At 44.4% G+C, this 26082-nt stretch overlaps 1 protein-coding gene across 3 annotated transcripts in view; it reads left to right on the top strand.

Annotated features, from left to right (window-relative positions):
- Positions 1–26082, top strand: part of VWA3A (von Willebrand factor A domain containing 3A) — a 528715-nt gene that overhangs the window by 288336 nt on the left and 214297 nt on the right. For all 3 annotated transcript variants that reach the window (XM_078665117.1, XM_078665116.1, XM_078665118.1), the window contains 4 exons: positions 4647–4805; positions 7979–8069; positions 8703–8813; positions 20319–20416. In XM_078665117.1, coding sequence (XP_078521243.1) covers positions 4647–4805; positions 7979–8069; positions 8703–8813; positions 20319–20416 — 459 coding nt within the window. The remainder of the gene's footprint in view (positions 1–4646; positions 4806–7978; positions 8070–8702; positions 8814–20318; positions 20417–26082) is intronic.

Below are 26082 nucleotides of genomic sequence, written 5' to 3' on the forward strand. Positions count from 1 at the left end.
GATTAACATTTGGTGGGCCCTAACAGTTGGTTTACATAGAACTTTTTCTTCTCTATCCAGGGATGCCAGCTGTTTATATGTATCTTTCGCCCATTTGATGTCCCCTTTCAACAATTTGTTCAGGAAGTAATACAGTTCTGGTCGGCCCAATTTAGCTGCCAATTTTTGGATATAATTCAACCAGGGAATAGATTGAGCATGGTCCAGGGATAAACAGTCCCTCAAGATTTCGTGATTCAGCTCTAGTTCAGGGTTCAGCCATATAGAAATCCACTTCAATAGCGGCGCAAAAGCAATGCGATCCTCCAGGTAATCAACCCCACACTCTTGATGAACAATATATCCCGGAGTGGACTGAGGGACACATAGCAGGGATTTCAAAAACTTGTCCTCAGTCACCTGCAAGGCCTTAACATTTTTTAAGCCCCACAAGTCGGCTCCATACATTGCTATAGCGGTGCATTTAGCATCATAGATTTTCAACACCGCCTCCATAGGCTTCACACCCAATTTACGAGCAAAAACCCGTACTGCCATGATAGACCTGGCCAAAGCATTTCGTTTGGCGACCAGCTGGGGTAACCAGGTTGAGTTATCGTCGAAAATTACCCCCAGGTAGGGAAATCTTGTAACCCTGGATAGAACATTACCTTCGCAAGTCATGGTCTTAATTCTTTTAGGTTTACTCCCCACAATCATTACATGCGATTTAGGAAAATGTACACTTAGGTTCAGCCCCTTCATAAAACTGGCAAATGAATTTAAAAGACATTGCAGCCCCACAGCTGTGCGTGCTATTAATGCGGCGTCATCGGCATACAATAATGCCGGAATGGGAAGTTTACCGGCCCTTGGTAAATCTTTACATGCCTCAGTTAGTACGACCCCTAGTTCATTAATGTAAAGAGTGAAAAGTAGGGGGGCCAAAATGCAGCCCTGCCTAACACCATTAATGATCGCGATCTTACCCGTACTATTTCCCAGGCGGTCATACCTAACTGTGGCTGTAAGGTCCCTGTGTAGGTCAGCAAGAAAATACACAATGTTTTTGTCAACTCCTAACTTGAGAAGCAATTCCCAAAGTTTGGACCTATTCACTCGGTCGAAGGCCGAGGAAAGGTCCATGAATGCTAAGTACAAGGTACCCCGTTTAGCAATGGTGTATTTCCCTATCAGCAGGTAAAGGTTGAGGCACTGATCTACTGTGCCTCGGCCTTTCCTGAACCCATATTGTAAACATGAGAGGGTTTCTGTGTCCTCCAGCCAAGTTGTTAATTTACCATGGACCACTCGCCCTAGCACCTTCACTGCGGCGTCAATAAGGGAAATAGGGCGGTAACAACTTGGGTCCCTCCTGTTTCCTTTCTTAAAAATGGGTACAATGACAGATTTGGACCAAGTGTCCGGTATATCTGCCATGCAAACCCTATTAAAAACTAAGATTCTAGCCCAGGTCTTGACGTCTGATTTAAAGAGGTCGATAGGGACACCGTCGGGACCAGGAGCCTTATTACTAGTCATCTTCCTGATTGCCTCTGCTACCTCTTGCTCAGTTACCTTCACTTGCCTGGTCTGAGGTGGTGGATAAAAGAAGCCCAGGGGGAGTAGATTTACATAATCTTTTTCAATTCTAGATGACCCCCCCTGTCTCAATGTATCCTTAACCAGCCTTGGGGATCTAATTCTTATGACCACACAGTCTCCCTCTAGGGTTTTTTTGGTATTGCCCACCCATGGGACCCTTCTAACCATCAAGATATTATCTTTCAGGTATTCTCCCAAATTTGTTTTACTAGACAGATAGAAGAGTGTTTTATTTTTTATTGAAGACCAGTGTTCATTTTAACCCTCCTTAATTTGCGGGACATAAGCAAGAATAATAGTGTGGGGGCACGCCTCAACTGGTAGATTTAAAGCCAACTCTCTCTTCTTGAAGGACTGTGTATGTGGGCCTGATCTCCCTTTTGGGGCCTTAGGACCCTATTTCTCCCCTATAGTAGCACCAGTCACTTTTGGGACCTGGTTAGGAATATTTAAAGCTGTGTTTGGGGATTTCTCTACGGGAGCCAAAGACTCTATGGGTGCCGCAGTACACACTAAAGGTGTGACCGAACTTTCATTACTGTCCTGGACTAGGACGGGAACGCCCCCGTGGAGCACCTGGTACTCCCTTGTGTTTATCCAGGAGGCCCCCCAATCTTTTTATTTCAGCGGACATCCGGTCCAGCTTGGCCACTAAAGGTTTTATGATGCCCTTTATCTTTAGATCAATAAGGCCCGCTAATTGGTTAAGCTGTACATCATCCAATTTAACTATACTGGGTCCTGCTAGTGCATCATCTACCTTTTCTACATGCTCTAACCACTCTGGGTACAGGGGTTGGAGGATGCTGTACTGTAGAGTCCGATAAAACCTCCAAGTCCAACTCAACAGGTTCAGGCGATTCCAAAACAAAGGAATCGTTGTTATCACGGATACTACAATCACCTTGTCCCAGTGCGATCGGAGAAGAGGAACCCGTGATGGGTGGCAAAGATTCACAGCTTAGCCCCAGGGACTGTCGTCTTTCAGAATTGATTTTCTTGACTACTTTGACTAAGTAGTTATCCAAAGTACCTAGGACAGGAGGAGCGTTTAAAGATGACATACTGCTGCCTACTGTAAGACAATCCCAAATTGGTTCAGACGTATTGCACCCCCACTGTCACTTTGGGGATATACGTAGCGCTACAGTTTACAACCGTGAATCACATCCATAAATAAATAAGATCTCACTGTGACTTTGAAGTGTAGGGCTGTAGTAGACCTCAATTTCCTCGGGCCAGGGTCTGTGGCCCAGCCCACCCTCGTCCAGCCCCGGACTGCCACAGACTGCTCCGCCCTTGTCCCGGGCTTCTCCCAGGCGGCTCCCGCGCGTGACTCGCGGGGCGAGAGGCGTTCGGTGTTATGGCGCCTCCGGGCGCGTGCTGGAGCGTCACCTCCTCCCTTAGCCTGCTGGGAGCTGTAGTCCGCTGGCCGGGACTACAGCGTGCGGTGGGCGTTGGGTGGTGAGTGGCAAGCGGCAAGCGGCTGCAAAGACCTGGAGCCGTTTCCCTCACGGCGGCGTCAGGCTCGCGATGTGTCCCCACAGTAGGCAAAACACCATAGTATGGAATGCGGACCAAGTGATTGCTAGTGGTTGAGATTAATTCAAACATTCCTTCGGTCACCTTGTTATTTTTGAAATAGATGCCCTGAGTGCGACGGATATGCCCAGATGTTGGTCGTGTGCTCACTGTGCCATTGCACCCAAGCTACTCCTTACTGCTGAGAGCTAAGTATGTCGAAAGGGACCCGGGTTGCTTGTTCCCTTCTGGAGGGGAGCTGGGCTGCCATTAGGGCAGGACTGTTCCTTTTTTAGCAGGGCCTAGACTGGTTTGCATAAGGTGGGTTGCTGTCTAAGATCGCATCGTGAGTGGAAACGAGGGTCTGGAATTCGGACAGAGCAATTGCCAGTGGCTGAGAGTAATTCAAGCATTCCATCCATCACCTTGTTGTTTTTGCTCTAAAATAACTGCAGGCAGGAAAAGTTCCCCTGCAGGGCATGTTTGTCCCTCTGGGGCACGGTGGCACTGCACCGGCTGCACCTTTGATAGCTGAGACCATGACTGTATTAGTAATTGCATGCCCTACCAGGTGCTAGCATAAAGATTAGCAGATTTCATGTGTAAAATGCTGACAAAAGATGGAAAATATAATTATGCATTGAATCAAATTCTAATGTGCTATAAGAAAATGGAGACAACTGGCATATCTCTAAAAATTCAAGTTACCCAAACATCACAATCGCCCTTCAGGTTCCTAAAGTAAACACTACACAAATATCATCCTTAAAATGGAACCCAAACTGCATCAATGTAAGCACGATGCCAAAGCTATGGTTATGATGCTGTGTGGGGTATGCAGCATCTATACACATCATCCAAGCTCTCTGCTAACAAACTGCTGTGCATCCCATCTTTGAAATGTTGTACCATTGAAAAAAATGTCAATGCAGATTTGATATACAATTTAAACAGAATGCAGGTGCAGTATCTTTACATTGTTTTGGTCCCAAAGGGGAAACAGCGTTTAGATCGCATGCGATAAATCGCATGCCATTACAACGCAGTCGTTAGAACAACTGCGTTGTAACATCGCAAACCATTACATCGCAAGTTGTTACAACAACTTGCGATGGGGGCACAAGGTGTTGGAATTACAGTCCAACACCTTCCCTGCTGTTGCACAAACTGAAGTAGGAATAGTAAATGATACTATTCCTAAATTCGGCGTGTCCCCTTCAGCTAGTCGTTGTAACGACAAGCGATGTAATGGTTTGCAATGTAGCAACGCGGTCGTTGTAAAGACCACATTACATGGCATTCGATCTATCGCATGCATAGTAAAGAGACATATTTGTCCCAACAGAATTTATACTACGGATGTGACGACATCGCTTCTTGGATATCAGAAAGTCCAGTAGCATATATAATCACCTCCACAGAATATAATAAAGTGCCACAAACAGAATAAACTGAGAAAGAGATGACGTTTAACATTTTTATAATCAGAGCCCTATTCTAAAATAAATTCTTAAACAGTTTTCCCATGTGTCTCTTTACAGTGCGCCTTTCTTGTGGAATCTCTAAAGCAGCGCTCAGGAAGTCAGGCGGACATTCAGCCTTCCTTGGAAGAAGAGGCCATGATTAGTTTCCAGAGGGAGAAAAACAGACGACAGAAGATACCACTTCCAAAACCTACTGCACTCACCCTGGCCAGAATGGTACAGTTTGCCTGTGGTGCTACATTTTTAGGTCTCGCCTACACAGCGTGCATGCGCTGCTTAGGAGACCTTTAGCCGTCGTTCTGCTCTTTTTCAAAGCACATACTCATGCTTGTTACTATGTATGTTTCCCTAGTATTGCAGTAACCTTGCCAGACAGGCCCTAGGTCGAGCCTATGCTTTTTAAATTTTTTTATTTCTTTATTAACATTTTGACAGTCCTATAGAACTTCATAACCAGCACGGATTTGCGATGGTACATAGTATCAGCATAAAGTCTGATTCGTTAACGGAAGTAAAGTTTACAGACGTACAGTGTTTGTGCGGATTAGTGTCTCTCGCCATATATATGTCAGTTCAAACATTTAGAAACAGATGTCACATTTGCCTAAGTCGCATTACAAGAAATATTCCAAACATTAACCATGTGAGGGATGAGAGCATGCTGCTCAGGGGAGTTGTTGTGGGTCTTCACTGGGCGTGTGTGGTGTGGTGAGGTGGGAGGACTAGATGAGTATTAAATCACACACGGCCAGTGTGCAAAGTTTAGCCGAAGTGGGTGTGTTAAAAGTTTCTACATGCACAAGTCACTTTTTCAGGCGCCTGCTTCTGGTATCATACATTTTCATACACAACATATAACTATCAATCACAAGATCCCACAACACAAATATACAGAGTACACATAGTACGAGGAAGTGCTGCAGTGCGGCAACGCAAGCCCTTTGGCTGCACCACGCTGCAGCACTTCCAAAGCACAGTAATGCGACATATTTACGATAATATGTTGCATGCCTGTGCTTTCCCCTGCGCTGGCACACAAACAGCTGCCATGCTCTGGCACAGCATCACTTGCACCATAGTACAATGATGCTTGCGTCATGGAGAGATTGTTTTTGTGCAGAAAGAGGCACCTTCCTGCACAAATACAATCCCTACAGGCATTTTCCTCTTTCAATGCGTGCTGTAGAATGCAGCACACATTGAAAAAGGAAAAAAAGTGAGGAGAAATTAAAACATTTCTCCTCGTTGCGCTAGCATTCAGACGCATTTCCAGATTTTACGATTCTTTGTAAATCTGGAAATGTGTCTTGTTCCATGGGTGATGCGTGGGAACACCCACAACAACATCCATGGACGCCCCTTTCACGCAAAGTGCTGCATGTAAATGGGCCATATTTACAAGGACAGGAAAAAGCACACAGGGTGGATTTTCCTGTCTTTGCAAATATGGAGCAGTAAAATACGCCACCAGTAAGTCACAAAAAGTGACGTACTTGTGGCGCAGGGAGCTTGTCAATCTGTCCCTTAGTCTGCTAGCTCTATATCCTTGTCTCACTTTCGCACAATGATGATGATTTCCGCAACTGCTTAAAATATCACATATACATATCCGAAATGGTGTTTCTTTCAATAATCACAATCTTCTGAATGAACATTGAAACCAAGGTTTTTAATTTTTATTTTGTTAGAAGACCTTGATAAATTCTAGATAAGAACATTGCTCAAAGGAAGCACATCCTGTGTGTGGGGATTTGTGCAGGTGTGTGTGTGTATGTGTTTGCTTGCGTGTGTATCTGTGTCTATATTGTCTTATAAAACAAAATCACAATAATACAAATTAGCAAAACCTATTAATCATAATGGCTACTACCATTCAAATACAGGGACATCCCTATTGTTTGGTGATGAGGATGATGAAATATTATTAAAGGCAGAAAGGGTCCATGTGTGACAGTAGTACATTTGAGGGTTTGGTTACAATTGCAAGCAACTGTTTGTGGATCAGACATAATCATCTGATATTTTGGGGACACACATGCTGCTTTCCTTCATGAAAAATACATATCTCTCTTTGTGGGAATTATGCTCAATTAGGTATGCAAAATAAAAAATCAGCATTACATTGTAAAATATCTGTATTTTCAAAAACTGATCAAGCTGATATCTCAGACAAAATGATGCATTTATTAAAAATATTTAAAGCCGGTATCGGGGGCATGATTCACACAGAGTTTGGGAGGCTTACTGCTGAATTTGGTTGCTAGGTACCCAAATGGTCTGCTGCAAAGGACAGATCTGTATTTTATGTGGATAGATGAGTGGATTAGTAAAGTCAGCCTGTCTCAGCGCTTTAAAAAATTTAATGTATGTGAGCGAGGGGCTATAGAGAGATGAGGGGCATTTTTGCTGAGTGGTAGTTAGGGAATCCGAGGAGGAGGTCATGGAAGGGTCCTTGTCGCACCAGGCACCACCAGCGCTTAAAGCTGGCCCTGGTGGGAATGGCCAGTTGGATAGGAAATGACCATTATACCTTTCTTCACAGCTTAAGTGGGCAGAGGAAGATGCTGATGCATACTCCCTTGAAACCAAGGCATTAGCACATGGCTGAAATATATATGGCACCCCACGGTGCACAATGTGCATTTAAATCTCCTGTGTGTCTAACTCATTTGATTTCCACATTTGATATCCGCTCTCCAATGGCTGCTATCCCTGGATAGACAATGACTTATGATCCCAGTTAGCTCCAAGCACAAGCTGTGAATGTGGAATGAAAATGCCTTCAGTGAGCTTCTCCCAATGAAATGTCATTTGACGCGCCCTGTCAGCTTCTGGATACACAGGACACTAATGGGCTCAGAATAAGGTTGTGTCTTTTCATAGTCACCACTGGAAAGTGGACTCCTTTATGGTTTCTGTAGGTTATTCTAATATATTGTAAATATCATGATCTGTGTAGCTAGGACAGAAGAGGTGAGAACAATCCACTGGGGCAGACAAGATGTGTTGTAAATACATGGTGTAGCTGCTAAGCAAAAATAAACAAGCCACAATAGTAATGAAAGAACTAGAAAACTGTGGTTACCACGTGTCTGGAATTCCTTCATGGATGGAGGGTCTTTAGTAGTTTGTATTAAACTGAGCCTTTCATAATGGCATCGACTCCTTGGGGATCTCACAGTGTGACAGCGTAGAAAATGTAATACTGTATTTTACTATGCTTATATTAAGGTACAAGGAACATTGGTTTATAGTGATTAGCATGTTTTAATTGAAAGGTGAAACTATGAAGAAACATTGCTAGTGTATGGATGGATAATGCTATACAGAATGTTCAGTGGACAACATAAGCATACAGTGTGTAATCCTGATTCCTCTACCTTTTTCAGAATCTTAAAGATGATTCAGATGGTGAGAAAACCCCTCCCTTAAGACCCCTGATGTGGCGGCCGAATAGTGCCAAAGCCGAAATACCACCAGGTAGGGCAAACTGGACTATACTTGCTTTTATATTTTGCTTATACAGCTACTTTATATATGTATCCGTCAGAAAGCAGTGATTGTACTTTTCTTGTATTGTACATACCGGGGTTGTTTCGTGGATAACATGTCAGCAATGAAGCCAACATGTCTAAATTAGCTGGTGCAGTACTTACATTTGTAAATGAACATGAGCCAGGGCCAAATGCATTGCTCAAGAGGCCACTGCAGCACTACCAACTGGAACTGTCATGACTGCCACATGCCAGTATAAATGCTCCTTATTAAACGTCACACTTTATAAACGTGGCAATTTGAACAATACCAGGCCACCCAAAGCAGTAAGAATGGCCTGTGTGTTGTAGAATTATTTTTTTAATGTGCATTTAATTGTTAAACAGGTGTGCTCCCCCAAAAATAGATAGACAGTGACACCATGTGGTAGACTGTCATAAGTAGGTGATGTTAAAAATTCGGTGCCGACCACTAGCAAACATCAGCTCAAATTAAGCACTGAGGTGGTCTTTCTTTAAATGTTGCACCTGGTCTAGATGCTTCTAAAATTGCATTTAGTAAGTTTAATATATATATTTTTTTTCTTGAAGGTGTTAATGAATACATTCTTTGTTACAGCCCAGCCAATAAAGGAATGCTTTCCAACAGACACTGACAAAAAACTTAAACAGAAGAAACAGCCAAAAATCTCACTATCAGTATTTTATACCGAAGAAGGCAAAAATGTTGGTAAGTGACTAAACTAGACTATAGTCTTCAATCAATTTTCCTCGGCCTCAAAGAACAAATTAAAAGAATTGTGTCTATCAAATAAGACTTTCTTTTTATTTAAAATCTTTACCAGCTAAATTCACTCCCTTCATTTGTAATTGTGCTTCTTTTTAATCTGTTGAAATGTATTTGGGTAGTTTTCTTGATGCTAGCTTCTAGATGGATCTTAGAATATAAAGGAGTGATCATGTTTGCTGTTTTCTGTTCCTCAGCCTCATTGTCCGCATTTTATCCTATTTGTTGAATCTCTAGACTGGTTTTGGAGTTGGTCACTGAATGCACAAGTTGCTTCTTCTGGGAATTATGACAATGAGTGAGCAGTTCTCCATAGAAAGCAGAAGACAGTACTGCTGCTCAGTCAAATGTGACTCCCATCTGATAGAGACTTCTAGCTGGAGATTCCATACTTTTAAATGTCCCAGGCGCCAGGCTGATTCCGGAAAGTTTTGCTGAGCAATACCCTTTGCGTGCAACGTTGGGTGGCTCCATTCAGCTCGGTGTGACGCCGGCGGCATCGGTAGCATCGGTTATGACATCGTGGTGCTGATACAGGCGCCACCCAGGTGTGCAGACTTCAGTTCTTTTCTTTCTGCGCCAGTTAAGCACCGATCCGGCAAGAGATACCCCTCTGATGCTTTTTGGCAGGCTTTTTCTCGACTTTTGTTGAACTTTGGAATCAACTTCGTGTGCAAGGTATGTCTTCAAAGAAGACGGGTTTCAAACTATGCAGGACTTTTTGCGGCATGATGTTGGTTTCCCATCCCCACTGTGTATGTCTTCGGTGTCTCGAGTGTGACCATGATAAAAAGTTGTGTTCGGATTGTCGGGCGATGGCTTCGAAGACCTTGAGGGAGCAAGCCTGGCAGTCGACACCGTCAAGCGAGACTCCGAGGAGCTAACGGTCCCTTTCGAAGTAGAGGAGGTGCGGGACCGCTCCCAGAGCCCCTAGTCCTCTTCCTCCCATTTGAGGTCCTCTGGACACTCGGAGAAGAGGCTCAAGAAGAAGAAGAAGTCCAAGCGGACTTCGTCTTCACCTCAACTAGCGTCCATCATCGAGAGAGGTAAGGAGCACCAACACTCTAAGCACTGTTCAGCAGAGCCAGAGACAGAGTCGACTTCTCGCTTCCTCCCCTTTCCGAAAGCTGGAGCGACTCCTGCTCAAATAAAATAATTTTATGAGGCTATGCACTGCGTATTTGAGCAGAACAACCCTGCTGGAGAGCCTTGGGGCCCAGCGGGGTCGGAAGGGGCCCCATTGGTTTGACGCCATCGGCTCCGGCCACGATACCGGTGTGGCGTCAGGGATCCGATCCGATTCGGTGCCGGTTCTGCCAACACGACCTTCCCCGGTGTTGAACCCAAAGTCGTGCCTGCGATGTCGCCAAAGCCCGTCGGTGGCGCAAGCCCCATCCTCATCCCCAATGACAGGGAGCCGGAACGGCATCAATTGACGTCGATTCTGATGTTGACAGAACCCAGAGGTTCTTATTTGTTGCCTGAGCACTTTGAAGACGTGCTACACTCAGGAGAGGAATGGGAGGGGTCTGTGACCCTCTTGAGAACCAGGATGTCTCTGAGGAGAATTTGAACTGGTATGGGGAACTTGGGGAGGCCAGTGTTCTGGATACTTCCCCAGATACTGGAAAGCTCTAACCTCCTACGGATGGCTACGGAGGATGGAGCATCCTATGCCATGGTGGTAAAGAGGGCATCTGAAGTCCTTGGACTGGAGCTGCCCTCCGTGCAAGTCAGGATTAATCTCCTGTCTGAGGTGCTTCAACCTGGGGCTTCCACTTCTGAACCCCTGTTGCCCTTTAATGAGGCACTTACGGACATCCTTCTAGGAACTTGGTCCAAACCTAGCACTGGGGCTCCTGTGAAAAGGATGATTGCAGGCCGCCATCTCCGAGCTCCACGTGACCCAAAGTTCCTCAGTCAACACCGCACACCAGAGAGTTTGGTGGTGCAGGCCTCTACGTCCCAAGGCGCATTCCCTTCCGCCCCTCCAGATGGGGAATCCAAGAGGTTGGATTCACTTGGGAAGAAGATGTTTTCTTACTCCAGCCTTGGATTGCGGTCAGTGAATACTGCTTGCTTATTGGGCCTTTTCTCCCATTCCCTTTGCGAGAAGGTTGCGCAAGTGCTGCCACAGGTCCCGGAGGAAGCCCGGGCTGTGATCTCCCAAGCTCTTAAAGATGGGAGGGATGCAGCAATATTCGCCATACGGTATGGGTTAGAGATGACCGATTTGCTGGGCATATCAACTTCACGAACGGTGGCCCTGAGACGCCACGCCTGACTTCGTACCATTGGCTTCTCGGCTGATGTCCAAGCTAATTTGATGGACATGCCCTTTGATGGAATCTGCCTTTTTGGGGAAAAGGCAGACTCTGCCCTGGTCAGGTTCAAGGACTCTCGTGCTACGGCGAGATCCTTGAGCCTTTCCTCCACTCCTCGTGGACAGTCTTTCTTTCGCCCCTTTCGTGGCAACGGAAGGGGTTTTCAGCCGCGTCAGCCCTACTCCAGCCACTGTCACGCACAGACTGCCCAAGCTGCGCATGAACCTGGACGCGGTGATTTCCGATCTCGGAATGGAGTCCAGAAGTTATCTACCACACTGCCCCCAGCAGCCGCAGCCTCCAAGCACTGCTAGGCTGACTCTGCGGGACCACACTACTCTAGTTGGTTGGAGAATTCGTCCTCATCTCCCCCGCTTGTGATCCATAACATCGTACAAGTGGGTCTTGCAGATCGTATAGGAGGGCTGTTCTCTACCTTTCCTTTCTTTTCCTCCCACTAGTCTGCCAAGTCAGGAAAGGCTGACAGAGGATCATTTAAAGTTGCTCCAAGAGGAAGTTACGGCTCTTTTGGCCAAGGGAGCTCTAAAAAGGGTCCCAGTTTCAGAAGTAGGCAATGGCTGTTATTCCCGCTACTTTCTAATTCCAAAGAAAAACAAGGGGCTACAGCCCATTTTAGATCTTCGGACCGTCAATCTCTTCATGAAAAAGGAGAAATTCAAAATACTCACTCTGGCTCAGGTCTTGTCTGCCCTAGGCCAGGAAGAGTGTATGGTAGCATTGGACCTGCAGGATGGGTATTTTCACATTCTCCCACTGTCGGGCCACAGGCATTACCTGCTGTTAAAGGTAGGCTACGAGCACTTTCAGTTTACTGTGCTCCCCTTCTGCTTTACTAGTGCCCCTCTGGGGTTCACCAAGGTGATGGCGGTGGTCGCAGCTCATCTGCGCAGGTTAGGGGTGTCCATCTTCCCCTACCTCGACGACTGGCAGTTGAAGGCGTCCTTGTCCCAGGCAGTCGTCTCCCACCTTCAGACTATGGCGAACCTCCTGCATTCGGTAGGGTTCTCTATAAACGTGCCAAAGTCACACTTGACTCCTTCTCAGATGCTCCCTTTCATCGAAGCTGTTCTGGACACAGTGCAGTTTCGGGATTATCCTCCCCAGCAACAAATCCAGGATATGCAGGCTATGATACCGATATTTCAGCCTCTATCCTAGATTTCAGCAAGACTGACTCTGAGGCTGTTTGGCCTTCTGGCCTCCTGCAGCCTGTTGGTAAGACACGCAGGATGGCATATACGGGCTCTGCAGTGGGACTTGAAGTTGCAATGGGCCCGACATTGGGGAAATCTCACCGACATGGTTCAGACTTCGATAGGAACTGCGAAAGATCTGCAGTGGTGGTTAACGAACTGCGATTTGGTCAATGGCAGACTGCTCTCCCTTCCCCAACCAGATCTTACAGTCATGACAGATACATCACTTCTGGGATGGGGCGGCCATCTGGGAGAGGTGGAGATCAGGGGACACTGAGTCGGAGCTCCACATAAATTTATTGGAGCTCTGAGCGATTCGGTTGGCATTGAAAGCATTTCTTCCCTCCAGCAAAAGGAAGCTAGTGCAGGTGATCATGGACAACACCACCGCCATTTGGTACTGCAAGAAGCAGGGCGGGGTGGGGTTGTGGACCCTTTGTCAAGAGGCCATGCATCTCTGGCCATGGCTGGAACAGCAGGGCTTAACCCTGGTGGTTCAACACCTGGTAGGTTCGCTGAACGCAGGGTGGACAAACTCAGCCGTCGATGCCTAGCAGATCTCGAGTGGAGTCTCCAGTCGGAGGTGGCACAAGGTCTCTTTCAGCAGTGGGGAGAACCTTGGTTAGATTTTTTTGCCTCCGAAGAAAATGTGCAGTGTCTGAAGTACTGCGCACTGGAGTTTCCAAGGTGGTTTTCGTCGTGAGTGGATCTCAGGCCTGCTGTACGCCTTTCCGCCCATACCACTCCTGCCCAGGGTTTAGAAGGAGATCAGGAGTGACCGGACCCAAATCATTCTTGTGGCTCCGGACTGGGTAAGGAGAGTCTGGTATCCAGAGCTTCTGAGAATGAGTGTCGATCCTCTGATCAGGCTGCCCCTTCGTGAAGATTTTCTGTCACAGCAGCAGGGGAGGGCTCTCCACCCGAACCTCTTAACTCTGCGCCTCCATGCGTGGAGATTGAGCAGCGACAGTTGATAGCCTGTGACCTTCCTTCCAAAGTCTGTAACGTTATTATGGCAGCCACACGGCCCTCCACTAAGACGGTATACGGCTGCCGTTGGCAGAATTTGTATTATACTGTACAGAAAGGTCCATTGACCCTCTTTCTGCTTCTCTTTCTACTGTCATTTTATTCATTCTAACCATTGCCCAGCAGTGCTCTGCCTTTCTGCTCTGTCTGCTTTTCCGCGGCTTCCAGACCAACCCTCTCTCTTCCAATCTCCTATTGTAAATGGATTTCTAAAGGGTCTGATCACTTAGTTCCACCCACGTCCTTTATTATGCCGTAGTGGGACCATAATTTGGTCCTCACTTGCCTGATGTGTAATCCCTTTGAGCCTTTGCACAATTGCCCCCCCTCCCCCCGGTTGTTGACCATCAAAACAGCCTTCTTAGTGGCGATTACATCGGCCCGGAGGTTGAGTGAGTTGCAGGCATTATCCAGCTCACCTCCTTTTCTTATGTCCTTTCCTGACAAGGTGGTGCTTCGCACCAGGGCATTCTTTTTGCCAAAGCTTGTGACCCCATTCCATCTGGTACAAAAGGGGGTGGTGATGGACGGAGCATCTGAACCAATCAAACACTCACACCCAGTCAACAGATCTGGGTTTAATCCATCACTGTTCTTTAGCCCACTCTGCCACCCCAGTTCAGACATGGCCATATGCAAATCAGTCTGACCCAGTGCCTCATGCAAATGCAACGATCAGGTGGATGCGCTCAGCCAGCAAATGACAGATTGTCAGGGTGAGAAATCGAACAAAAACAGGTGGATTACATTTTCAATCAGTGGGGTCACCCTATAATCAATCTGTTTGCCAATCTGAACAAGAAGAAATGCCCGTGCTTCGCCAGTAGGTTCTGATATGCAGGGAGGGTGGGCAATGCTCTTTCGATCAGCTGGTCCAAGATATTTACCTACACGTTGCCACCTTTTCCCCTGATTCCCAGAGTGTTGGTGAAGGTAGAGCATTGCACTCTGATCCTTATTGCTCAAGCGTTACCTCGCCGATACTGGTACTGTGAGCTGCTGCAGTTGGCTGCACGTCCGGCCATTCCTTTGAAGGTGCTTTCCAGGGTGTTGTCAAGACATCATGGAGAGTTTTCCACCATGATCTCAAGTTGTTGAACTTGACAGCATTGTATCTGACCTTCTAGAATGGACCATTTTGATCTATTGCAAGAGTGTAAACAGATTCTGGTGCAGGCTTGTGATGCAGCGACCCATAAAACTTACAACGCTTAATGGAAGCATTTCTGTGTCTAGTGCAGGAATAATGGTCATCATCTGCTTCAAATAAAGCATTCCTAGATCCCGCCATATTTGTTAAGTTTGGCCAAAAGTGTTCCCAAATATTTTTCAGTCAAAGTCCATCTGGCTGTAATTTCAAGAATTAGAAACACTGCCATTTACTTTGTTTTCCCAAAGGATCATTAAACCGTTCATAAAAGGGTTTTTCAGAGCATATCCAAGTCTTCATCATCCTCCAGTTCCATAGGAACTTAATACAGTCCTCAGTCAGCTGATGTTTTTTTCTTTTGAACATATACATAGAGCAAACTTTTGTTTCATGGAAGACAGCACTACTCCCAGCTCTGACACCCGCTAGGAGAGTAGGAGAGGCTCAGGCATTAATAATCAGATAACCTTTTCTCCAGTTCACTAAGGACAAAGTGATAATCAGAACCAGTCCTAAATTAATTCCTAAAGTGCCTACTGGCTTCCATTTGAATGACCCTGTCTTTCTTAGAGCTTTCTTTCCCAATACATCTTGTTTAGAGCAATAACACCTGCCCTCTGGAACTCCCTACCCCTTTCTGCCCACAGTACGTCTGACCACTAGACCTTCAGAAGAATGGTGAAGACATGGCTACTTTCCAATCACTAAGCTTCCTTGTTACCCACTCTGCTAGATCTAGCGCTTAGATGCCCCATTCCTGGGGCAGCCATGCACTTTACAAATACTATAACATAACATCTTCACCAGCAGAAAGATCATTACATTCTTAAAACTGAGTAGATAACTCAAATTACATATAGACAGAACAAAGAACGTATGCACATCAGACCAGCTATATGTATCATTTGCACAACCACAAAAAGGCTACGCCCTGTCCAAATAGGGGATAGCACGTTGCCAAAGCAAAGTGTTCTCTCCAGTGAAGAGTGAGGGTGCATTCCGCCAGGGCCATGACTTCAACTGCAGCACTATGCTGGTGTGCCTTTGCAAAACATCTGTTGTGCACCCACTAAAAGGAGCAGGCATAAGTTCACGAAGCATTATAGCCTAGACGTGGACGCAGCAGCGGAACAGGCAGTCCTGAAAAACATCTTTCACTTAAGGTGAGCCTGCTTGCCGCCTTGTTGTATTTTATAATGTGTAAAAAATCTAATGTTGGAGAAGAAATTAGTTGCTTATCTGTAACTCCAGTTCTCCAACATTGGTATCTTTTATATATCCACATGCAACTTTCCCTCCTCCCCGGTCAGAGGCTCATTGTATTTTGTTCTCAAACTTGTGCTTTGAAATCTGAGCTATTGTTGCCTCTAGGGGGAGTAAGAGTGCTTAAGTTTCCATCTCATTGGCTGAAGTTTGGGTTCTTTTAAATGAGGTGGATGTGTTACTAAGCTTACTATAGCTGAAAAAAACAGGTAAGTGTTAGATTCCTTACCTTAGAATTTCCCCAGGTGTCAGACTGGATCCGGAAGGTTTTCGTCAGCAGTACCCCTGCGCGTCGGTAGGCGTCGTCTGCGGCTCCACGTCCGTCGTCGGCGTCGTGATCACCGGGATGACGTCGTCGTCGGAGTACTTAGATGCTGCTCTCGTGCGCTGACGTCAGTTCTTCTTTTTTTCGCGCCAGCAAGCGCAGATCCGGAAAGAGCAGTACTTCTAGCCATTTTTTGACTAACTTTTTTTGATCTGTTTTGGATCTCTTTTCGAGTCGACTCGACTCTTGGTGCCGTAGGGATGCCTGGCTTCAAGCCGTGCGATGCCTGCGACCGCCTGATGTCGGTGACCGACCCCCAGCATCGGTGTCTCTACTGCCTCGGACCGACTACGATGACAAGTCGTGTCCCCCGACTGCCGGGCCTTGACCTCGAAGGAGGAAGTCGAGGGACCAGTCGCGGAGCCGCAGTCGTCATCGCTCGTCGAGCCATCACCACTCATCGGGCTCCAAGTCCTCCGGTAAGTCAAGGCACTCTAAAAAGAAGTCGAAGAAGCATCATCACTTTTCGGACTCCCCTCGTTCGACGTGGCTGAGGGGTCGGGCGACACCGCCCGTGCAGCTCCACCAGAGCCGCGGGCGTCGCATCCGGCCCCATACCCTCCGGTCCCTGGGCTGCATGTGACACCGGAGGAGATACGTGATTTCCTCGTGGCCATGAGGACTCGCATCCCTCCGTCGAGGCCTGCGGACCCGACTAGGGGCCCCGGCAGGCCGGTGGCTTCGGCCCCGGTGCCGTTGGGTGCTTCGGCTCCGGTACCGTCGTCGACTTTGGTCCTGACGCCGCAGGGCCCCGAGGGATCCAGGCCTGGATCCGGTCGACACCAGTTGACCTCACGACCCCTCCGCTGGCGCCGACCCCGATGGTGTCGCTCCCGGCGCTGTCTTCGGGCGACGATGTCCCCGGTTTCAGCCCCGGTCCTGGGTCCGGCGCCGGAACGGCAGCGCCGTCTCCGGCATCAATGGGTGAGCAATTCACATATATGACCCGGCTCCGTCAATCCTGCCTGTTTATCAGAACACGGATGAAGGGGAGGACTGGGAGAGGTCTGAGGACCCTCTGGCACAGCAGTGCCAGTTGAGTCAGGACTGGGCAGATGAGTTGGAGGAGGCCAGTGGTCTGAACACATCGCCTGGCACTGGATTCATCTCTCCTCCCTCCGTGGCTACAGAGGAGGGTGCCACTTATGGTGTGGTGTTGCGCAGGGCAGCAACGGCCTTGGCTCTCGAGCTCCCTGCTGCGGCCGTAAGGACTAATCTCCTCAATGAGGTGCTTCAGCCGCCAGTAATCTCTGCGGAGCCTCTGCTGCCGTTTAATGAAGCCCTCATAGACGTTCTGATTGGGCACTTGGTCCAAGCCCTCCACAGTGCCCCCTGTGGATAGGAACGTGGCCCGACGCCACCGCCTGGCTCCGGGCGACCCCCACTTTCTGTCACTTTCTGGATCTGTAGTTAAAAGTAAGAAACTAATTTCTTCTGTACGGATATTCTGAGTTTCTGGAATCTCTGTTTCCGATCAGACTTTGCACAGAAACCATTTTATTACGAGTTAAGCCCCTCAGAATAGGGAATAAATGTGTGCAGAATTCATAGATTTACCCATTCTAATGGGTTTAATGCGCACATTTCCTACCTGTTTTGAGCGGGTTTGACATGTGTTCGATGTCTACTGTGCAAGGTGGGGAATGTGTGTGAACAGAGTGGCACAGAGTGGGGGGGAATAGCAGGCTCCCCCTGTGCTGTGGTAGAGGGTGTAACATGGTGGGGAACGGGTCTGACCTGCAAAGCAGCACTTTCTCAAAGTGATTTTACGAGCTGGATCCTCCAGCTGTTAAATTCAGGTCTGGTGCTCCATGCACCCGGAAACTCTGGATGCAGGAACTCAGGCGAACTGAAAATTGTACATAATGCGTGTTTTTGCTATTTATTTGGCCTGTCTTGACCTAACAGTTCCTGCTTGATGATACACCTTCACCATTCACATTTTTTACCTGCAGGTACCAATCATTGCCTACTTTATCACAGATAACTACTAATTTAGTCTCTATCTCAATAGGTCTGTGTTCACTGCTGGTTTCATCCTTACATTCTCTAAAGCGATTTAGCAGGGGCGAGTGGGGAAACAGAATAGCGTACACCATGCTGGAGAGGCTGTGGTGCAGTGTAACTCTCCTCCACCTGGTGTGGAAATGACCTAAATTGGGGAGAATCTAGGATGAAGTGATTAATATCTTAAATTGAGTGTTTGGAACACAGATTCTAAGGGAGCCAGGGGTAATCCTACAGGGCATACCATTTCCATGTGGTAGGTTGCCGAAATCTACCAGGGGCAAACAGCTGCATATGGTATTGTTAACAGCAATGCAAGTAGTCCTGGCACTCTGCGGCAACAACATGACACCTACTCTCTTAGCTTGGCTCCGGTGATTCTGTGACATTCTAGCCATTGAGAAGCTAACTTTATCCAGAGACAATAATCTTGGGGCCCATGATTTTACATGGGGCCATTCATAACGTTTTTGGCAATTACATTTAGAAAACTGCCATGCCCAGAGTACATTAAATTCCTGATAACTATTTTCAGGAGTATGAATCAATTTGGGGTTTGTCATCGGTCCGCTGTTCTCTACCTATAGCGACCGATTACAGGGGTATAAGGAACAAAAGTGAGCTAATCAAGTGCAAAAGACTTACACCACTTGAGTCGAAACGTATTGTGAGCTGACCAGGGTGGTGGCAGACGCACGGGACGGGCATGGAACATGTTAAAATCAATGTTTTGTTATAAAGCATGCTTAGCAATCCTCACCAACTGGACAGGTGTTTGCAATGGTTTGTGTCAGAACACTAAGAATACAGATGACCGTAAAGTGCTCCTCGAGAATACAAATTCCTGAAAAAATGCAATGATTTTTTCGAAAACTGTTGCTAGTATGACATGTTTTTGTCTATCTATGTTTTACAGTTTCATAAAATGAGAAAATATGTGCAATGTAAGGCATCACTTCACCATCAAACTGGAATAATGATACTTGCAATACAAATTAATTAATCAAACAAATCACATTGCACTTGGAAAAGTCCAAGCTGACACATGAATAGAACTGGAATCCACCTGTGGAGCTTATGAAGTGAAAAGGCACATAAAAAGCAATCGTTTTAAAGCCTTCAAGTATGACATACTTAATACTTCTGACCTTCTACAGATTTCTGGTACTCCCTAATCGATCATTAAATCCAAATATTTAATGATCTCATTCATTGTGATCAGCAGTGCATCCTAAATCATTGTTGATTTTAATAAAAAGTCATCAATTATGCCATTGTTGATATTGTATTATCTTGTGGAGTTTCATAAGTAATACATTGGATGACAGTTTTATTGTTCCATAATATTTAGATACAGTGTATTTTGCAAATCAATCTCGTCACTTTTCCTTTATATTTTCAAATAGCACATTATACATTATATATTAAACTTTTATCCTCCTGGATATATATTTGGAGAGATTTTTTTTTGAGCTGTTTACTTCCACTTTAAGTACATCAAAATGATATTTTAAAGGTTGTCTTTTATGTGGATAGTAAAAATGCATTGCCAATGTTTGTTTAAGGAATGCTAATAAGAAAAAGGAAAATGAATCATGTGATGAGTTAGAGTAAGGCCAGTGGATAAAACAAGTTGTGACCATCGTGTGATGAGTGAGAAAAAGGCCAGTGGATAAAACAAGCTGTGACCAAATGAGAATTTTAGACCCAGAAGACAGAGTCATGCGTTTTCGCATGGTTAATAGGTGTTGTTGTGGTATGAGTAAATGTGGGTCTAGTGATTCTGTTGGTACGGTGAACATAGGTGTATCTCAGGGTTTTGGATGAGAGTTTTATAGCAGTTAAGCACTATTTGAAAGAGTTTTAAGATATATGGTGCTCTGATACATTTGAGTGCAGAAGGATGCTTTAACCTTATTTGATTCCTTCTTTGCTTACCACATTGAATCTTACTTTGAACTGAAAAAAAGTTCTGCACTGCTAAGTTAAGCTTAATGTTTGACAATGATGCCATCAAGAGGGAGCTATTTTGGGACATGATTGTTAAAAAACAAATTCAGACATTAACAAATTCATTAGAAAAAATGTTTAAATGAATTTGAGCCCTAACATATTTTTGCTTTATTGATACAGGTACAGTTTACAAGAAGTATCCAAAGACAAAAACAGTGAGAAAGTCGGTTCCATTTGTAGTTTTGCCAAAAGAAGAAGAGGTCTGTTCAACAAAAGAGGTATTTCAATCCATGCAAGCTTATTTTATTGTCCTGAATTCGTTACAAAACCAGAGATTGGGAATTATGATAATAAACACCGGAAATCAACAAGTTGCAGGACACATTAAGATGTGAAAAACTAGATTGGCCCACAGTTCATTTGTTTTGAACTGGCCCTGTACAGGTTTCAAAAGAATGATGAATTCATAAAACGTTCCCTTCAAAACCCCTGCAAGCCTTTTTTTAGGCGTTTCACTACAAAATCATAACACAGTATTGGGTTGCAAGTTTTCACTGCTATGCTAAATGGTTCTGTGGTCACAAAACCTGTGGTTTGCAAAATCACAGGCTTTGCTACTGCAAAACCACAAGTTGCAGGGTACCAAAGGAAATGTCTTTCTGGCTTATCGAGTGCACTGTGTGAAATACTGAGATTCAGAAGGAGGAAGAGGCATGAAAAGGGCACCCCCTCTTTATAATCTCATTGACATTTATCAGTGTTTTGCAATAGCTTTTTAAACACAATTTCGGTCACAACCGATTGATGTCTCCTCAAAGGATGTAGTATTGGATTCATAAAGGGGAAGCTGTCCAAAGCGGACAGCTTCCATGTTGTAAATAAGCATCAGAGGAACATGCAGCAAACCAGTGGGCCACTTCATACGCACACAATGCCATTCATACAATGCCTATTCTATTTTTTTCATTTCAGCCCCTTGGGACAAGGCCTGTTATTAAAAGAAGCATTGGCAAATTCAGTATGTCTATGTTTTTTTAGCCATGCTGTACTGTATTGCGGCTGTTGTACAACACGGCTAAAAATTAAAAAAATACAAAACTCAATGACACGGCCTCTGCATCATTTTATAGGTGGGTGCGTTCATACTTTCACTACTCAAGCTCATACCTAGAAATTGAGTTTTTTTGTTTTTTTACCGAGCTGAGATGGAACAGCAAATAAGAAAAGAAACACTAAAGTGCTCTTTTAAAACATAGCACTAAAACAGTTCAATACGAAAATGTAATGGATGAGCGTGTTGCGGGAGGGAGATTGGGTCGGGGAAAGGGTGGGGGAGAAGCAGCACTGTTGGGGGTGAATACCACAGCGAGCAAGGGAGAAGCAGTATCGAGGGATAGGGAGAAGCAACATGAAGATAAGAACATGGGTGGTAGAGAGGAACATGGAACATGGGGGAATAATCACATGGGGTAGAGAGAGCAACTTCAGTGCGGTCAGAGGGAGAGAAGTATTTAGCAATAAGTAGCAATGTGGAGTGGGGAGAGAAGCACATGAGAGAGATAAAAGGAAAACACAGGTACGCTTATTGAGCGTTTAAGCAAAAAAGTAGTTCTCTAAAAGTGAGTAGAGGAAGCATAGAAGCCAGCAAATCAAAGTGATGGTGAAAAGGTTATTCTTCATGTAAGTGACAAACAGAAGATGTACAGGCTGAAACAAAGAGAGCTATCCAATAGAAAGAAAACAAATAAGAGTGACAGGAAAGCCAACCAATGGTAAGTAGTGTGTGGAATCCAGGTCTCTGTATGTTCTTTAGTAAACCACAATATATCTTTCACACCCAGATGGATTATGTTTTCTGGTAGGCTAGACTTAAAAAGGATCCATTCTGCAAGTATGAATTCAGGGATGGAGGTCTGCTTTCCATGCAGGGCTCCATCTAAGCATTTAAAACCGATCACAAGGAGTTGTAAGCTGATTCCTTCTCCATTAATATTAATGAGATGGAAGCTTGCAATTTCTTCTGACCTGCTCATTAAAGGTTCCCAGTAAGTCGCTCCCGTGCATGCGATCACGCATTTTGAAAGCGCGAACAAGGAAAAAATTCCGCTATGCCGCGGATCACTGAATTTTTGGCAATTCCGCATTCTCCGCAGAACGTGGAATTGCCAAAATCAACTGGCATCTCTCATCAATATTCCGAGATCAATGTTGCATTTTTCCTTGTTTGGTACTCCTCAGTGTTAGGTAGTTAGGATGCTTTTGATGCATGGGGACATTTTCCAGTGAGAATTCAGATCCGGGCTGCTGACTTTGCCTTAAATGTGGAGTGAACTCATTTAATACAGATTTAATTTCCGTTCCATATTTTTCCATGTTTAGTACTCCTCAGTTTTATACAGTTAGGATGCTTTTGATGCCTGGGTACATTTTCCAGTGAGAATTCAGATCTTGGCTGCTGACTCTGCCTTAAATATGGGGTGAAATAATTTAATACAGATTTAATTTTCTTTTTGGTTTGCCTTTTCGATTATTCATTGAGGTGTAAAGTATTTTCCTAATTTTATTTTAACCAGACTTCATGCAAAAACAAATGCTTTTTCTCCTATTCAAGTTTTGAAAGACTGAATTATTGTTCCTGTGTTAGTCCTAATTAAGTTTATACAATACACACAATATATTTAGGCTAACTATTCCACAAGACCTGTATTTGAAACTATAGTTGCAGCAGTAGACATTCTGCATTGCTTCTTATGTGATGTTGCGTTGTACTAATCTTTTTCCAACTTTATAGATTTTAATAAAAACACTTCAGGTGTTCAGCAATGGACAGCACATTATGGTGGAATAATCATTTGATTAGCATGTGCAATACAGAACCTCTCGATACATAGAGTAAAAGCAGCCTCATAACTGTCTTCAATCAGTACACCTAGTTTGAGTCTTCCTCCATTGTGTATTCGCCGACCCGGTATTCATTCTGAACACTTGCATTCATTCCAGTATTCGGGAACACATTGCCTCGGAAATCTAGACTTTTTCCCAGAGATTAACTCTGTACCTAACTCTGATCAGATAGACGCAGTGTTTTATTGGTAATCGAAGTGCCAGGATACCCGTTGGGTGGCAGCTGCGCTATATAAGTACTCCTTACATTACATTACATAGTTCCCTCCATTGCCTTAAATCCTCATCTATTTTGTCACCTTCACGACTAGTTTTCATATGGGCCTTCTTCGGCAAACGTCCATTTGCGAATATCCCTCGTCCACACTTCAGGGGCACGCATTCCCATCCATGTTATCGCTATTCTGTGCCATGCTAGCACTATGAGTGACTGCCAGAGTTTATGGGCTATCTTGCGTGGTGTTTTTGGGCTTCCGTACCTGTCCAATCAGGCAGTGTAGCAGTGTCAGCTCCATAAGGAGTCCGGTGCCACTCTGCACCCTCTCCACCACCTTGGCCCAAAAAAGGCTAACCCCAGGGCATCCCCAGGTTAAGTGTAGGAAGTCTGTCCCCTCTTCTCTGCACTCGGGGAAGGCATCTGAACAGTCCAGTGCAATGGGGTACAACTTCACCGGGGTCATAAAGGTCCCGTGCAAGTAGTTATAGGGTATGAGATTGAAGCGAGCATTGCATGATACTGTATGTGTGAGTACGCCCACTGCCTTCCTTGCTCTATCATCGAGGGGCTTCTCCAAGTCCGCATTCCATGTTGCAAATGACCTGGGAGGGAGGCCCTTAGAGTCAACCCTCATTGCATTGTATAGGAGAGAGATTAGCCGTCGCCCAGCCCCACATGTGAGCATTGCATCCAATGTTTGTGTTGTCTTTAGGATGACTGAATACTTGGGCCAGGTTGCCTTAAATAGATCGGATACACCAACATAATGCTTTGGTTTGAAGGAGGCAACTCTGGGTTGTCATATTTATCTGACTTTACAAAGAGAGATACACATCAGCTTGTGGCTGATGTGCATGGGCATAAGGTAACATCTTCTGACCCAGAGCAGCAGTACTGAACATCTGATGATCCAAATATGGTTTCCTGGTATTCAGTTTCAGAACACTTGCTGACAACCATCACTTGACCGAACAACGGGACCACATCTAGGCTGCTACCTGTCCGAGGTCATGACCCAAAAAGAGGGGACTCTGGGAGGTTGCCTAAAACCTCAATATTGTATAACAGGGCTGCAGATGAAAACTAAAAAGATGGGTGGCAATGAGGAGCAGTGGGGAACCCTAAATTTCATTGTTTTAGAAGAACTTTGGATTTGAAAAGAGCTCCTGACTAGAAGCAAAGAGTCATAAAGGATCCATTCCATTCTAGTTGTGTGGAAGGAAATGTGGATGGTCAGCTCTTTGAAAGATTTTATTATATGAAAATATTTAAAGAACAAATCATGCTGTCTTACAAAATTTAATATACTAATTAGTATGCCAACAAAGACATTAATCTATTCTGTGAAACATGAAAATGATTTATCACTACTTCCTGATAAATTGAATCATTGTGATATACTCATGATCCTAAAAAAGAAACCAGGGCAAATTAAAATAAAAGTACATCTATTATATAAAATATTATCAGGTGTCAATTGCAAGTAACTATCATGTAATATAAACACAATGGTTCATGGATAATAGGAGTAATACATATCACAGACATGATATAAATAGTAGTTTGAGCAGCAATATAAATATAAAATAGTTATGAGATTCATTTATGTTTTGGTACTTCTTCAAATCTATGAGAAATATAATATACATTTAAATTAGGTTTTGAAAAGAGTTTATAGTCAAGTCAAAAGATTTTTTATTCGGCCATTCAAGGCCATAATAGCATTTATTTTACCCCTCAAGCGAAACTCTATTACTCCTGTTCCCTCTTGCATGAAGGATTTTATAGATTGATGAAAAACAGATGACTTCTCACTTTACCAAAGCACCCAAAGTAGCAATTTGGGTCATATACTTTTTGAGTTTAAAATATATACCATTCAATCATAGATCAGTTGTCTTTTCAATCCAGAGCAGTATGTTGGAGTTCTAAAGTAATAAATAGATCCACAAATGTTCCTTAGTAGAAGGATTAAGCCACTGTCTAGTGAGACTAACCAATAAGATGGTAAAATATTTAAATTGAATGTTAGTGTTAAATGTATATTATTAACTTTATTCTAGATTAATTACCAAAAGGATTTCACTGCAATACAGTCAAATAATACATGAAAAATCTTCACAGCCAACAAGAATCTAGTGCGGAAAAATTAAGTTTTTGCAGTTCACAAGTAGCAAGAAATCTTTTACTGAGGAAAACACTATGAGTTTTTGTTGCGCTAGTTGTAGACGTGGCTAAGCTTTTGTCCCATATATTTCACAAATCTACTGACTAAACAATGGTCAAATCCACCTCCCAATCCAGGTCTTTTTCCGATTTATTTACCTTTCAGATAATTTTACAAGAATTAGTAGTGGAATTGAGACTTTATGCATTCCAAAATTATGTATTGCATTATAGGCAAGTCTTTTAAAACTAAATTAAATCTAGAAATATTCACAAGGCAAGTTTAAACTTATGATATTAATCATAGAAAGGCCTACGGTAAAATATACTGAATTTGAAACTGAGAAAATTAAAAAATAACAGTCGTTATTGAATAACTGACAACCCCAACTGAGACATTTTTTCTGTCCATCACCAAATATAATATTATTATTGAACTTAACATTCTTGTTGCCAAAGAGGGGAAGCAAAATATATTTCTATTTGGAGGAATTTAGTAATAATTATTCTGTTCAGAATTCTAAAAGTATTCTTTAAAATTGGCATATAACATCGAGGATTATTGTGAGAAAAAGATAAAAACCCTCTAATAGAAAAAAAATATGCTTTATCTGTAAATTCTCAGACTTACTCTTACTCTTTGTTTAACTTCTGCTG

Source organism: Lissotriton helveticus, chromosome 10 (genome assembly GCF_964261635.1).
Source record: "Lissotriton helveticus chromosome 10, aLisHel1.1, whole genome shotgun sequence".
NCBI classification, from domain to species: domain Eukaryota; kingdom Metazoa; phylum Chordata; class Amphibia; order Caudata; family Salamandridae; genus Lissotriton; species Lissotriton helveticus.